Source organism: Metopolophium dirhodum, chromosome 4 (genome assembly GCF_019925205.1).
Source record: "Metopolophium dirhodum isolate CAU chromosome 4, ASM1992520v1, whole genome shotgun sequence".
In the NCBI taxonomy this organism is placed as follows: Eukaryota; Metazoa; Arthropoda; class Insecta; order Hemiptera; family Aphididae; genus Metopolophium; species Metopolophium dirhodum.
This window is the reverse complement of record NC_083563.1, coordinates 2410612-2426654: the sequence shown is the minus strand read 5'-3', so window position 1 is coordinate 2426654 and position 16043 is coordinate 2410612. Positions and strand designations below refer to the sequence as shown.

The 16043-nt window shown below is 29.7% G+C and overlaps 1 protein-coding gene across 1 annotated transcript; it reads left to right on the top strand.

Annotated features, from left to right (window-relative positions):
* The first annotated feature begins 2008 nt into the window (after window positions 1–2008).
* Window positions 2009–7028, top strand: LOC132942912 (CDK-activating kinase assembly factor MAT1). The gene is made up of 3 exons (XM_061011627.1): window positions 2009–2529; window positions 2609–2804; window positions 6040–7028. Exons 2-3 carry the CDS (start codon window positions 2681–2683, stop codon window positions 6852–6854), a joined length of 939 nt encoding a protein of 312 aa, XP_060867610.1. The 5' UTR covers window positions 2009–2529; window positions 2609–2680; the 3' UTR covers window positions 6855–7028.
* The last annotated feature ends 9015 nt before the right edge of the window (window positions 7029–16043 follow it).

Here is a 16043-nt window from a genome sequence, read left to right as displayed (position 1 = left end):
AAACACAAACGTTTTTTCTAAAAACTAAAATATTTATAAATTATAACTAGGTAATTAACTACTTGTCCAACATTTGAATTTTATAGATCGAAATACCCCGAATAATTTAATAATATTCTGCTACGGAATATGATATTAAAAATGCATGTTCTAATTTAAAAGAGTACCTAAACAAATTAAAAATTGATAACGTTAAAAAATAAAGTTTTGTTCCAAAAACTACTTAAAATTATGTAAAAGATATATTTTCAAAAACGTTAGTATTTTCTAAAATAATGAAGGTCTTACGTCAACTAAATCCTGTGGCGGTAACACACTTATACACGCCCTTTACGCGTTTTAAAAATGTTATCACGTCGACTTTTTCCTTGAACTATAATGATTGTCGTAAATCGTAATGACTGATAACAGTTGGAAGATATTACGCTATGCTCTTACGCATAGTAATAAATATAATATATTAATACGCAGCAAACTCGAATACTCATTAATATCAAATATTCAAATGGGTATAATAATATAAAAAACATGAATTAAGATATAGCTATACGTCATATTGTACAACCATTAATTATCATTATTAGGGCCCGGATGTTGATGCCCTAATATACCTATAAAAATGCATAAATGACATCAAAAACCCCAAAAATGCCCTAAAAAAAATATTGTATATTATGTTAATGACTTAAACAGTGTTCATAAAATTAGTGAAGTTAATACAATTATTTATCAATTATATCGTCAGAATTATTAACAATTTAATAACTATAACATTATAGGCACTTATAGGGTGTTACCACTGGGTACCTTCCCTAATCTTATTATCATATTCTTACTCGTCACTCATCAAACCTATTTATTATACTAAGAACATGTATAGATTGTAGATTACTTCAATAAAAAAAATTTTAAAAAAAACATTATAGGCACAACTGCCACTACTAGTGTTAAAATACTGGGGGGGGGGGGGCTAAACCCTACTGTGTATACATTGAACACTATAGTTGTTATATGTATTGTTTGTGTGAACAGTAAATATAGAATAACAAATTGTCGGTTAGGTATATTATTGTGTCGGCCAAAATTGGAGGTCTGTGTGACTGTACCTATATTTTGTTGTCAAATAACCGAAAACATGCATTATATTTCATACAGACTTCGTGCATTTTTTCATGTTTGAATAAAAAAACAAAAAAACTGTATATTTTGTTTTAAACTGTTTTTTTCAATTGTTTGAGTTTTAAACAGTTCAAAGCAATGTTTTAAACATTAAATTTCAAATAACTTAGTTTAAAATTTAATAAGTAATTTACTTATATGGCATAGTATGCCTATATGTCGTGTAGGTACTAGTATATAATATACAAAACATATATGTTTCACTATTTATTTATTACTTATTTGAAATGTATTTTAAATATTTTCTGAATGGATGTTTTATGTGGACATAATAATATTATTATGTATGTATTAACTATTAAGTAAAAACATTTTAAATTTGATAATTTATTTGATAAAATTTAAAAAAAAAATTAAATGAAGGATGACAATAGATATAATTATTTAATAGGTAGGTACCTACTATAACTTAATTTCTGAAGGAAATAATCTATTATTATTTATTAGTATTTATTAGTAATTACCTACTGTTTTGGTACACTTTTTGCAGCCATACGTAGCGTTTGGTCTTAAATCAGTTATATACAGTTTCTCGTTGGTATTTCAGATTTCTGGACAACAATCTAGACTTAGACAATGCAAACATGACGAATTAGGCTTTGTTAGCAGATTTTGGTCGAAGTTTAATTTCCTCGTGCATACAATTTGTATTATTTACATTAACGCCTAGGTAATTAGAACAGCTTAAAAACTACAGCTAACTTGTTGAAAGAAGGGACCGTCAACTGTCAAGTGTTTCATGTCCTCTTAGCTTTCCTCCTCCTCGACAAAAACATGTTCAATGGTCGTATGATATTATTATAACCTAATAATGCAGTAATGCCTTTATAACAAAAATATGTTCTTTGAACGTCTGAATATTCACATACCAATATTGAAAACTGTAAAATACTATGTTATAGTAATAATATGTTATAAACAATAAACATAAAATTTATTTTATTTTTCATACAACGCATCCGCTCTACATTTCGACGAGGTCCAGTTGTAGTTTCCGAATGTCGGTATTATCCGCCAGATTCCGTTGTCGGTTTGGTTTTTTATCCATGACATAATAATATATTATCGACGTGTTATTTTTCCATGTTTTTCTCTTCGATCTGCTCTTGTTTCCATGACCGTCACCGTCGGTTATCAATGTCGCGCGTCGTTAATCGTTATCATCTCCTATTTTCACGTCGTCGCCGTCGTCGGTGGAACCACTCAACCACTGGAACCGCGGCTTGCGTTATAATTCAAGGCGGCCTCGTCGCGGTTCGTATTTCACACGGCACCGCCGTCAATGTCAACAATTATTATTATTGATCATTCGATCGTTGTCGTCTATTAACTATTGTGAATTATAATCCGGTAAGTCGATTATAACACCGTTATTGTGTTATAATTATTTTCACGCTTTCTGGTGGACATTGAACCTTCCGAATGACAGGTCACGTTTTTTGATGGCTCCGTGCCCTCACTGGTAAAATACCGTTCACGAAGTGACACCGAATTTCCGGCCATGGAGGAGCTTGCGTGCGTCCGGTGCATGAGCTCCAAGTTCCGGAACCCGAACCTCGTGTTCAGCTTCAACGTGTGCGGGCATACCATGTGTGCAAATTGCATAGAAGTGGCGTTCATGAAAGGTAAACACCGAATTATTGTGTTTTGAGTATGTGTTGATTGTGCCAAGTGCGAAGGTGGGGTGACATCAGGTGTCCCGATTAAAACTGCATCTCTAGGGTGCCTCTGGTATATTACTAGTTAACTAATAATATTGAGTGTTAGATTTTGAACCGGCTAAGTCATTACTCATTGCTGTCTACTTTGAGCAATTTCATAGGTCTTAAATATATTAAGATAGGTAATCAGATTTTCATGTTTGTCTCTGGACTCGTCGTGGGTTAGCTATCTTTCAAAGTTATCGTCCATGTTTAAATACCTATCCAGTTTTCGAGAAAATATCAAGTCGAAAACAAATTGTTTGTATCATTATTGCATTTATTCAAAACTAATCATTCACTAAGTGATTTTTTTTCATAACTTGTACTGTTTGTCCTTCTTACAATGTTGTTGACTACAGTAAATACAGAATGTAGACAGTAGTCGAGTAGTCCACTACCTACATAATCTATGTATTTAGAATCTTTAAGGACGACACATACTGCAGCGGTGGCGGTAAAATTGTGTCCGGATTCAATTTACTGTAACCGCTACCACCACCGCTGCAGTGTATGGGGACTTTTATATTGGAAAGTCAGGGTAAATATATGTTATTTATTCACAATATCTGCTAAAAACTAATTGATGTATAACAAAGATGGTAATTTACATTCATTAAAATTGTAATCATACTTACATGTATTAGGTACCAAATTGTGTTTCAAAAGTATTTTTTATACTTATGCCCAGTTATGGTAAATTATCTACTAACATACGTTTTACCAATTGGCTTGATATAAAATAAAAGATCTAATAATTGGCTAGTCGAAGACAGAATTATGAATACTAATAACATCTGTTCAAAACTAAGCCTATAGCAAAAAGAACATACACGGTCGCAGAAATTTAATTATCATAATTTTCTTGCACTACCAATTTGTCCAACAATTTTCTTTTCTTTTTTTTAGATTGTTTTTACCACTTAAATATTTTATAATCTGCAATATCTTAATCTTAGACATTTCCAGTTTATCTTTCAAATGTGGTATAGTTTATCTCATTTAGAATATCAAGTACTGGAGTCAAAACTAGTTTAGGTATATTTATGTCTAGATGTTATAGGTAGTGAACTTGGCAAGTCGAAGACAGAGAATTGATAATTTTTCATTACTCCTGTTCAAAACTATGCCTATATTAATAATTGACTTAACGGTCGCTGGAAATTTGTTTCTTGTATTTTTCATGCATTACCAATTTGTCTTACAGGAAGTCAATTTAACAAAAATGTAGTATTTCATTTAGAAGATTAAATAGTTAGGTACTTAACTAGAACTAGTTTATATTTATTTATTGATGTTATAGTGAACTTGGCAAGTCGAAGACAGAGAATTGATAATTTTTCATTACTCCTGTTCAAAACTATGCCTATATTAATAATTGACTTAACGGTCGCTGGAAATTTGTTTCTTGTATTTTTCATGCATTACCAATTCGTCTCACAGGAACTCAATCTAACAAATGTATAGTATTGATGCAGTTTTTCTTATTTTGAAGATTTGGTAGTTAGGTACTTAACTAAAACTATACTTAGTTCAAAATAAGACAATGACCTGGCAGCGACCAGTTTTTGTTCCGCTACAGTGACGCGTCGGGCACTGCCACGGAACAAAGCCACACCCATTTGCACAACTTGGCCGCCTGGTCATCGTCTTATTTTGAACAGAGTATAGTTAGTATTTATGACTTATGTATTGATGTTTTAATGAACTTGGCAAGTCGAAGACAGAGAATTGTTAATTTTTCATTACTCCTGTTCAAAACTATGCCTATATTAATAATTGACTTAACGGTCGCTGGAAATTTGTTTCTTGTATTTTTCATGCATTACCAATTTGTCTTACAGGAAGTCAATTTAACAAAAATGTAGTATTTCATTTAGAAGATTAAATAGTTAGGTACTTAACTAAAACTAGTTTATATTTATTTACTGATGTTTTAGTGAACTTGGCAAGTCGAAGACAGAGAATTGATAATTTTTCATTACTCCTGTTCAAAACTATGCCTATATTAATAATAGACTTAACGGTCGCTGGAAATTTGTTTCTTGTATTTTTCATGCATTACCAATTCGTCTTACAGGAACTCAATCTAACAAATGTAGTATTGATATAGTTTTTCTTATTTTGAAGGTTAGGTAGTTAGGTACTTAACTAAAACTAGTTAATATTTATGTATTGATGTTTTAATGAACTTGGCAAGTCGAAGACAGGGAATTGATAATTTTTCATTACTTCTGTTCAAAACTATGCCTATATTAATAATAGACTTAACGGTCGCTGGAAATTTGTTTCTCATATTTTTTATGCATTACCAATATGTCTTTCAGTACCCAACTTAACATAAAATAAATACTAAACAAATTAATTTTTTTTCTGTAATTGTTTGTACTGTGATATTTTTTAAATTGTATTAGTTTGATTTACCTTATGGCTATTCGAAGATCAGACTTTTTAATCGTTTAGCTTTGGTTCAATTGTATGCCTAAATAAATACAACATACACGGTCGCATACAAGTTTTTATACCATTTATTGCATTACCTATATGTTTTACAATTTTCTGGAAACTATTCATGTTTATGGAATTTGCTTGTACCTATATAATATATAAAAATATTTGAACACGGATGTTAACTAAAAATATTACTCAAATACTAATTCAAATAACAATAAAATATAAAATTGATATATCATACCCTCAAAAATATTATCTTCTTTAATTTTTGTAATAGTTGATTTTATTCTAAGATACTCAAAAATCATAATAAAAAAAACTATTTTATGTGAAAGCGTTTTATATTTCTATTTAGGTATTTAATAATATAATATTTTGCTTAGTGCATAAAATAATTCCTAAATAAATTAAGTTTTATAACTTTTATATTATGCACAAGTGTCTACTCACCCTTATTCCAGCTATAGTAAGAAATGTACCTCCACCACTGGCAACAAAAGCACTTTATAAGAGACAACATCATTAAACTAATCACCTATATTTTACTATATATTACTACAGCATTATTTATCTTTTTAATTATATTTTAATGATATTGATATTGTCTAACTAATTATTTATGCTACACGTCATAGTTCCTTAATGGTATATATTTTTATTTATTTCAACTAAAAAATTACTTATAATGATCTTTTTTAATTTTTAGGTTCTGGTCCCTGCCCTAAATGTCTCATTCCTCTACGGCGTAATGGTTTTAAACTTCAGCAGTTTGAAGACGCTTCAGTTGACGTGGAAGTGGAAACAAGAAAAAGAATATTGCAAGATTTCAACAAAACTGAAGATGATTTTGAATCTTTAGATGATTATAATGATTATTTAATAGAAATTGAAGATATTATTTACAATTTAGTTAGAAATATTAATGTAGTTGAAACAAAAGAACGTATTGATCAATATAAAAGAGAAAATAAAGAAATAATTATGAGGAACAGAATGAAATCAAAGCGTGAAGAACAAGCCTTAGATGATTTAATTGAAGAAGAAAAGATGCATACTCAGTATAAAAGAGATGAAGTTTTAAGAGATGAAGCTGAACAAAGAACTAAAAAACTTCGAGTAGATTCTGAATTGATTGATAGTTTAGCACGTTCTAATTCTGATGCTAGAGACATTGTTAACACTTATACACATAAAAAAGAAGAAATTCCTGTCCCGAAACCAAAACCTATTTCTAAATCTATAAACTTCACCAAGTTTTCAACTGGTGTCAAATTCAATCAGTCTTCTATATCAATCTCAATAAAAGAAGGTCCATTATTCAAATATGAGCCAGTTTCTCATCAACTTAATGGTCCTTCCTGTCCAGATATTACGCAATTAGATTCATTAGGATATATGAAATACATCAGAAGAGAAAGTTCTCAAGAACTTGCTGGTGGATTTTTAATAAAAACATCCTGCTTGCATTATGTTCAAGAATGTGTATCAGCATTGTATGAAAGAAAGACTGGTAAAGTATAATAAATTAATTTAAATTCCAATTATGTGTTCATTACCAAAGCTATACAGTTGTATTAATTAATTTATATGTTAAGTTACTTAGTATTTTAAGACCTTATTTATATGTATATATTTTATTTTTAATGTCAATGTACCTTTATACAAATTACAAATATATATTTTTTTATGTGTACATTTGTCTGAGTTAACATTTATAATTATTTTTTTAGTACCTACTTATTTAACATGTTACCTACTAACTGCATATTTTGATTCATCTTAATTTATCTTTATATTTGTTTAAAAAATATGGGATGATTTGAATAAAATTAATTTTTATTTATTTAAGATATAGCGTAATATCAGATTATTAAATCATCTAACTATTTATAACATAGATAATCAACTTTTAATTTTAATTGTTAGAAATCTGAATGTAATACCATTGATTATAAATATTAGTAAACTAGTATTTATATAATCAATGGTAATGCTCATATTGTACATTGTGTATCAGTAGTTTATTATTTATACATAGTATTATACTGGTATAATTATAAATTAGTGTAAAATATCCATAGTTGATTGTTTTTGACACAAAGACACCTGTGTTACATTCAATAATATTCTTACATATTAGTTACACTGATTTCCAACCATAAATTATTAATTATTAAACTTATTTCAGTGTACCCTACCTATACTCTAAAATTGCCTTAAATTTGGTACCTATATTACTTGATGATGTGATCAAATTAATTTTTTCCCATGGTCAAAAGGTAATTACTAATTTGGACATTTTATGTTATTGGTTATTTGTTATCAACTCAAATTTCAGAATATAATTAAGGGTGGCGGACAGTTATTTCAACTAAAACATACAAACTTGTATTCCATGATACTGTTCAACCTAGCAATGCGATAATATTTTTTAAAACTAATTTAAATTTGTTATTATGTCTGCTTGAGATCGGTCAGTCCATATTTCCCAATTTCACCCACCCAATAATTATAAATTTATTTAGAAATTTCGAAATTTTCAAACGTTGATTATTTGGAATTTAAATCAGAAATCTTAAAATGTGGACTGACCGATCTCAAATAAACATAAAGAATTCAGATCAGTTTTGTGAAGAATGATCGCATTATTAGGTCGATCGATAGGATGGAACAAAATACATACAAATGAGCATAAATTGTATACCGTTCACCTGCGAATCGCCAAGTCAGTGACTTGTACATGCAAGTGCGGGAACGCTCCGCCACACACTAAATCATTAAATGATAACTTACTACGCACACATTTATAGACCCGTATGCGTGCAGTTTGAAAATTGCATAATCCGAACTCCTTAAAAACTGTCCGCCACCGATCGGTTCACAACTATCTCACCAAAAATGTTAAATACATAGTTTTGTAATTCTATAAGACGTAGTTATACAGTACCTAATCGCCAACTATTTAACTTATTTGAGTCCATAAATCCATTACTAAAAGAGTCGATAAGACAAAAGATTCAAAAATAAAAACTAAACATAATATGCATTGTAATGAAAAAATTTAATTTGGGAATATACTATTAAATATTATGTATTTCAAATGTATGTTTTTATTCACGAAAAAAAAACAAAAATTGATAATTTGAATGATGATTTTTTATCAAAAAAGTTGTTTTGTTGTAATTTAAAATTATGTAAAGAGAAATATTTTTAAAATCCTAAATACTTTTCGATGTGATTAATGAAATTGATGAAATAGTATTATTCATCTAAACTCTAAATATATGATATTAAATTGGGAAAATTGACTAAAAATCGTAGAAATATGACCTTTATTTAACCCCACTTGGACTACTAGAATGTTTTTAATGAAATTTTATTTTTGAAGCATTTATAATAATTTTAAGACTACATTTTTTTTTAAAATTACATTATATAAAATACGTGTATTTTATATGATAAAAAAGAATTAGCTCTTAGTACATTTTGGCACACTTATAAAAAAAAACTCAAACGGAGCTACAACTCTACAAGACTTGATGTTTGGCTACTTAATATTTATATTAATTAAATTGTTTATTGCTCAGAATCTTAGCGAGTGAGAAACTGAGTACCATCGTTTCTCTCTCCATTATTGTTCTGTGGTTATACTGGCCTGAAGGACGTAAATGGTGAAGATATTAAGATTGGAATACCGTAGCCATATGTTTGATATTATTACCTATGATTTTATTCGAAAACAATATTATCAATCAAACTTTATTTACTTCTTTATTATTAAGTTTAAGTAGATATGTATTTACTATTTGAGGATGCCAACCATCCATCCGTCTCGCATGTGTTATTATTTTATACGATGTGTGGGTATACCCAGCGTTGTTAAAATATGTAATGCTATGCATAGTGCGTACGTTCCCATATGGTTATTACTCAATGCGTATTTGATTGTTTGAATGATATTGAATATTACAATTTATAATAGATCACTACGAAACTCATAAATTCATAAATAATATCGATTTATCATTTATTTACGGCGTGTAGGTGTACATATTATATTGTATATTATTGTTGTATCATAAAATTATCAGCTTAGTGTTCATTCTAAATAATAAAAGAGTCGCGCAACACGTTTTAATAATAATATGTAGAAAAAATAACCGTAACGCGTAGTCATCACAATATTGTCCTTATTACAATGCCTACATGGCTATTATATATAACATAATATATACATAGAAGATAGAACTATATAAGTAGATAATACTGTGCACAATGGTCCATAATACTATAGGACAGAGAAGTATAGAACGGTATAATATATTATTTATTTAACGGTTTTAATCTCGCCGAGCTATTACGAGGAAAAATTGTTGAAATACGCAACAATTAAAATAATATTATAGGTAGCTACTAGCTGCATTAATACGGTAATGTTTCAGTATTTGCTTTCGCAATTCGATATAGGTAATAATACTAATAACTAATTAGTAATAAGTAATAACTATCCGTAAAACAATTACAGACTACAGTTGTTCAACCTATGGACCAATTGGCAACCGTTCATGGTTCATATTATAAAAGACCACTGACCAACATAACAAAACAAAATATAATTGGTACCTAATTTATTACATATTATATTATAATATTTTCTATTCTCAGCAGTGCGATGATTGTATTAATTTTACAATGATGTGTGTGTCAGTAGTGTGTATGTTTTCTTTTGTCATGATATAAAATATAGTATTGAAGAAAACAAAATAGTACAACAAAAATACTTCGATTTTCAACATCAATTAATTTTAGTACTTTTGGGAGGTCAAAATTAAAAATTCCCAGCTCAATACTTTTTATGATAATTTATTACTAATTAGGAATAAAAAATTAGGGAAAACGGGCATTTTTACGTAAAGCCAGTTTTTGACAAAATGGTATTTTTATTTTGTTGTAATTCAAAAATGAATGAGTACCTACCTAATAACCGTAGATACATGAAATGTCCAAAAAGTGTTTCTATGTTTCTAGTATAATTTTCAAAATAGTTTAACTTTATGATTTTTTTTTTATATATATTATATAAGTACCTACTTGCTGATGAAAAATGTTCTCCGTGTAAAATGCTTGAAAATAAAATACAAGGCTCCTTATATAAGCTGTTATTACTTAGGTACTGGAATACAAAATAAAAGTTGAGCGTGAATCCACAATACCTAATCTTTTATCAGGTTAGAATTTTGATGAGATTAGACTTGAAATGATCACTAAATGTTTAAATTATCATTTTGTAAACATATGGACATATGGTATTAAATATTTTTTAAAAAATCTTGACTCGTTTTGAGTTATTAATATACCTACATTTCAGATCTACAGTTATTTTTAGTTTTTTTTTATATATATTTCGATAAAATACATTTTACTGGATCAGAAAGCTCGAAGTTGGTACGAAATCCCACATAAGTTGTTTTTATAGCTGTACCTGAACTAATATTAAAAATATATAGTTACAATTGTTTTTAGTCATTTAAAGTTCAAATTTGGATAAAATTAGATATTAAAAAAAAAATAACAATAGCTAATGGCCATACCGGGCTTAAGGATCAATAAAAAAACGATTTTAGTTATTTTGTTGCATAATAAATTATTTAAAAATATTTTGCTTTAGGATTTGATACTTCTACATATATATTATTATATTTTATAACTTTATAAACACAATGTCACGCGTGCAATGACATTTTCAAAACATTTAGATTAATTGTATGCGATTATCTACCTCTTTATACACCAAGAGGCATAAAGCACGAAACCTATTCACAGTTCACACCGTTCTACAACAGTAAGTCGGTATTAACTCAAAAATTAATAATATCGCATTCAAACATAGTTTGAAACAACCGTCCGGTTCATCTTGGCACCCGCCAACCGTTTACAATTTTTTTTTTTAAATGTGGTCTGAAAACTAAATTAGGTATATTGAAAAAAGTATTGTTTTTTATTCAAATCTAAACGGTTTCCGAGTGCCAAGATGAACTGGGCGTATACCTGCAAACTCTTCACAGTTACAATATTAATATAGATATTATAATATATTTAACATTTATATATTATCTATATAATATTATAGGTATTAGTGTATTATTGGACTATATAGAACGGTACCGAACGCCTAAGGCTACCTAACCTAACCTAACCCTCGGGTCTGGAGGATAGCGTGGCCCCCTCATCCTTAACCACCCCCTCACACCACCAACCAATTGTAGACTGGAGCCACTCCATCCCGTCGTTGGTGAACATATATTTTGCAACACGATTGCTTTAGAGTGAGCACGTGTTACTTTTTTATTCCAAAAAAAAAGTACAATATAATGAAAATTAATTAAAGAATAAAGACTCAATAAACGGTAGTGGAAATTTAATTATTAAATGTATTATCTCTAAGGTATTATAAGGTCTATCGTCTATACGATTGAGGTCTATTCACTATTTGGAGTTTCGTTTTTTATCATTACAGCAGTAGGACGTGCATAATATTATTATTTTGTGCTCATTGCGTGCTCCTCGCATACATCGGTAGGTAGAGGTACTCTCGAAGTCTCGACTTTGTCAAACGTTAACCTACTGTCGGGAACGGCAAATAAAGCTATCAAGTATATTTAATTTTTGTAAATATTTGTAAACATGTCATTCGGAGGTTATATTATTATTAGTAGTATAATCGGATTACTTGTACAGCGTTTAGTATTTGCATACGACTGACGCTCGAAATGTATTATTTGTACTTTGTGTGAGCAGCGCACATTGTGTAGATATACCGGTTATATAATCTATTACACATTATTAATATGTCATTTCCTCTTTCTCGCTTTCAAAAACCCGCAGTGACTACAATATCTCCTTACGACCCGCTGCCCAATTGAATATATCCCCTCACCCCTACCGTTCAATTATCCCGCTTCCAGTATTTTGTGCAACGTCGTCGGAAACACGCAATCTCCATCGCGATATTATATAGACAGATAGTGTAAATTATACACACGAGTACTTATATACACGACACACGTGCGACGTGCCGAGTGCCCGACACGTCTTGATTGAGTTTAATTGAAAGAAATGTAATATCGTCGTGTTTGTATTTGATATTTTGTCAAAGCATAATAATATCATTATTATATCGTATCACGAGTTCTCGTTTCTTTTTTAGATCCGCATATCGGAGCGATGTAAATACTTTTATTGAATACGAATTCACACGAGTCCTGTGTGTGATATAAAATACGACTGCCGGCGACGCTCATTCGGTATTTCGTTATTGCGTCGACGGGCATTGCAAAAAAGGTGCTTATTGTGCTAATTACTAATAATTTATAAACAGGGGTTCGTAACACCCCCGGGGTAAAATGAAAGTTCATTTCCCATTTAAAAATATCTAAATTATTCTGGGTAATGGACTTTCGGGGGAATGAGTAACTTCTAAGTCTTCATATGTTTTAGATACAATTTCTTTGTTTTATTATTCTTAAACATTAAAAATAATAATACTAATACTAATAATAAGCCCACACTGCTGACCATAACTATTACACCGATTAGTAGATAATGATTTGAGTCATAAATCGTATCGACAACATTTCTTTTAAGGTGACTTTGTAGTTCATCTAGTGATTTGGAATTTTCAATTAGTTTATTCAGATTATCTTTTATTCTTAAATTTTCTTTTGGAAACAAAGTGTTATCCAAATCTTTATTAGATACAGTTTTTAATACGTCAAAATTTAAAGATAAGTTAAGTTTTGGAGTGTAATTTTTATTAATTTGTTGGTGGATTGTTGGACATCGTTGGATAACATTTATTTTCACTGGGGGACCAATTTCCAATTTTGCGCTGCCAAGTTCACTCCAGCAGTGCAACTGTTTGTTGGAACATGTTGTTTGTGCTACACGGGTTTGTCTCCATTTGTTGGACACTGTTGGACAACTTTCATAATTTGTTGGAAATTTTTTTTCACCGAGGGCCAATTTCCAATATTGCGCTGCCAAGTTCACGCCAGTAGCGCAACTATTTGTGGGAACATGTTTTTTGTGCTACACAGGTTCGTCTTATTTTGGTGGACACCTTTCAGAATTTGTTGGACGTTATTTTCACCGGGGGCCAATTCCCAATTTTGCAGTGCCATGTTCACGTTAGCAGCGCAACTTTTTGTTGGAACATGTTTTTGGTACTAGACTTGTTCGTCCCTATTTGTTGGACAGTGTTGGACAACTTTCAGAATTTGTTGGACTTTATTATATAGAGTCGTGGAACTTTGTTAAGTATCTTTTCAGTTAGAACTATGTTACATAATTACTATCAAAATTTCTACTGTAGAATCATAAAAAAAAGTTGTCCATTTTGTGTATTCACGCAATGTATACGTTCATTCACTTTCAAAATTTGATGGAATTCATTTTCCTGAGAGTGAGATTTTGAACTTTCGTGCTTAATAGCATTATAAGCTAGGCAATTATTGTGTTATTTTTTATTCATTTATTTTCTATTAAGAAAAGTATTTAAATAACTCTTTGAGTATATTATTAAAAATTAAATAAAAGTAAAATATTTATCAACTTTTAATATTTTTCAATAAAACTATTATTATTTTTATGTAACTATATTTTCAAACAATATTGACATATTATTTTAAATACATGTATTATTTTTTTGTTAATAAAAAAGAATAAAATATAAACAAAACTTTTTAATTATATATAAAACAATGTTAATTTTATTGGAGACGAACCTGAGTAACACAAAAAACATGACCCAATAATTAGTTGCGCTGCTGGCGTGAACTTGGCAGTGCAGAATTCGAAATTGGCCCTCCGGTGAAAATAACGTCCAACAAATTCTGAAAGTTGTCCAACAGTGTCCAACAAATGGAGATGAACAAGTCTAGCACAAAAACGAGGCCCAACAAACATTTGCACTGCTGGAGTGAACTTGGCAAAATTGGAAATCGGCTCCCCCCGTGAAAATAACGTCCAACAAATTCTGAAAGTTGTCCAACAAATGGAGACGAACCTGTGTAGCACAAAAAACATGTTCCAACTAACAGTTGCGCTTCTGGCATTAACTTGACAGCGCAAAATGTATGTATGTGTGTGTGTATGTATGTATGTATGTATGTATGTATGTATGTATGTATGTATGTATGTATGTATGTATGTATGATATGTGGCGTAAAATATATGTCGGTCACGTGTCGGATCGGGTGGCGGTTGTGATGTTTGATGAGTTTATGTGTGTTGCGGGTTGCCTATATTGAGTAATTAATACAAATTTGAGCGGTGCATGTACTGAGTGTTGCCTATACAGCGGTGCCTATGCTTTTACATGTAAAATATAAGGGGGCGGTGAACCTACATAATTATACTACTCATACTTCCATTTTTTTTGGCATTTAAATAATTTAATATTATATTATAATGTTTATAATACATACTCCACGACTCCACTTCGTTATTTATTTTACACTGTGCCGTGTTAACCTAACCGTCATTTTGTCACTGTTACGAATTGATTCGATTATTTTTTATTATACACTCCGACCGTCCGACGTGTCTGATACATCGATATATTCGCGTTGTTTGAATAATATTTCTATTACTTCGAATAGATATTTTTATCATCCATAACATACCCATATAATATATGTACACAAAGTGTTCCATTTAGACGGATTTTCTAACTTTTTCAAACAGTTTTAATAGAAAACAAGTCTGTCTGAAGTGAGAGAAGTTGCTCCACCGTATAGTGTACCTAGGTATGGTATATATATTATAGTATAATAGTATGTAGTGTCATGTTGTAGCCTGTAGGTATCGAGTGTACCGCTCGTTGCACCTAAGTAGGTCAGTGGTCACTGTAATGGATGAGTTAAATTGTATTACATAAATATAATTATATTATATTATAGGTATACAAAAACCATTTTGAGTGGAGACGAGCTGTCAGAATTTATTTCTAAGGATATTTTAATATTTAATATTATATAGGTATTTATAATGATGTAAGTAATTTAGTAATTGGTACTTGTTATAGGGTAGGTTGAACAATTTTTTTTTCCAAAAACAAATTAAATATATTATTATATTATGTTAATATTATTACCTATATAACATTATAATTAGTTTGAAGTAATTATATAACTAAAGTTTTACTAAAAAAAATATAATTTTTTGACTAGCTAATAGCTAATACCTACATATTTTATCATTAATAGTATTTTTTTTAAGATTATTTATTTTTTAATAAATCTGCATGTATGCTTAGGGAAACATGGGGCAAAGTGAGGACGCTAATGTCTGAAGACCTGTAATTCACTTAAAAATCAAATTTTTCCTATCAAATTTTGTTCACACAAAAGGTTATTTTTAGGTTATGGTAATTGATAATATATTTTTTATGAAAATTTGATTTTTTTTTTTATGCAAGTTTAAAAGGATGTAAAAAAAGTACAGTTTACCCCAATTTTCCCCATATGTGGGACAAAGTGGAGACATACGAAAAAATTCCATATATTTTAATTAATTTTATAAACACAACAAATTATTTCTAAAAAACGTTAATATACTTGAATGTATAGCTTTACTTAAAAGAAATAAAACTATAAATTGTAACTTTTTAAATGTTATAAAACATAAAAATAATTTTAGGAACAAAATTCA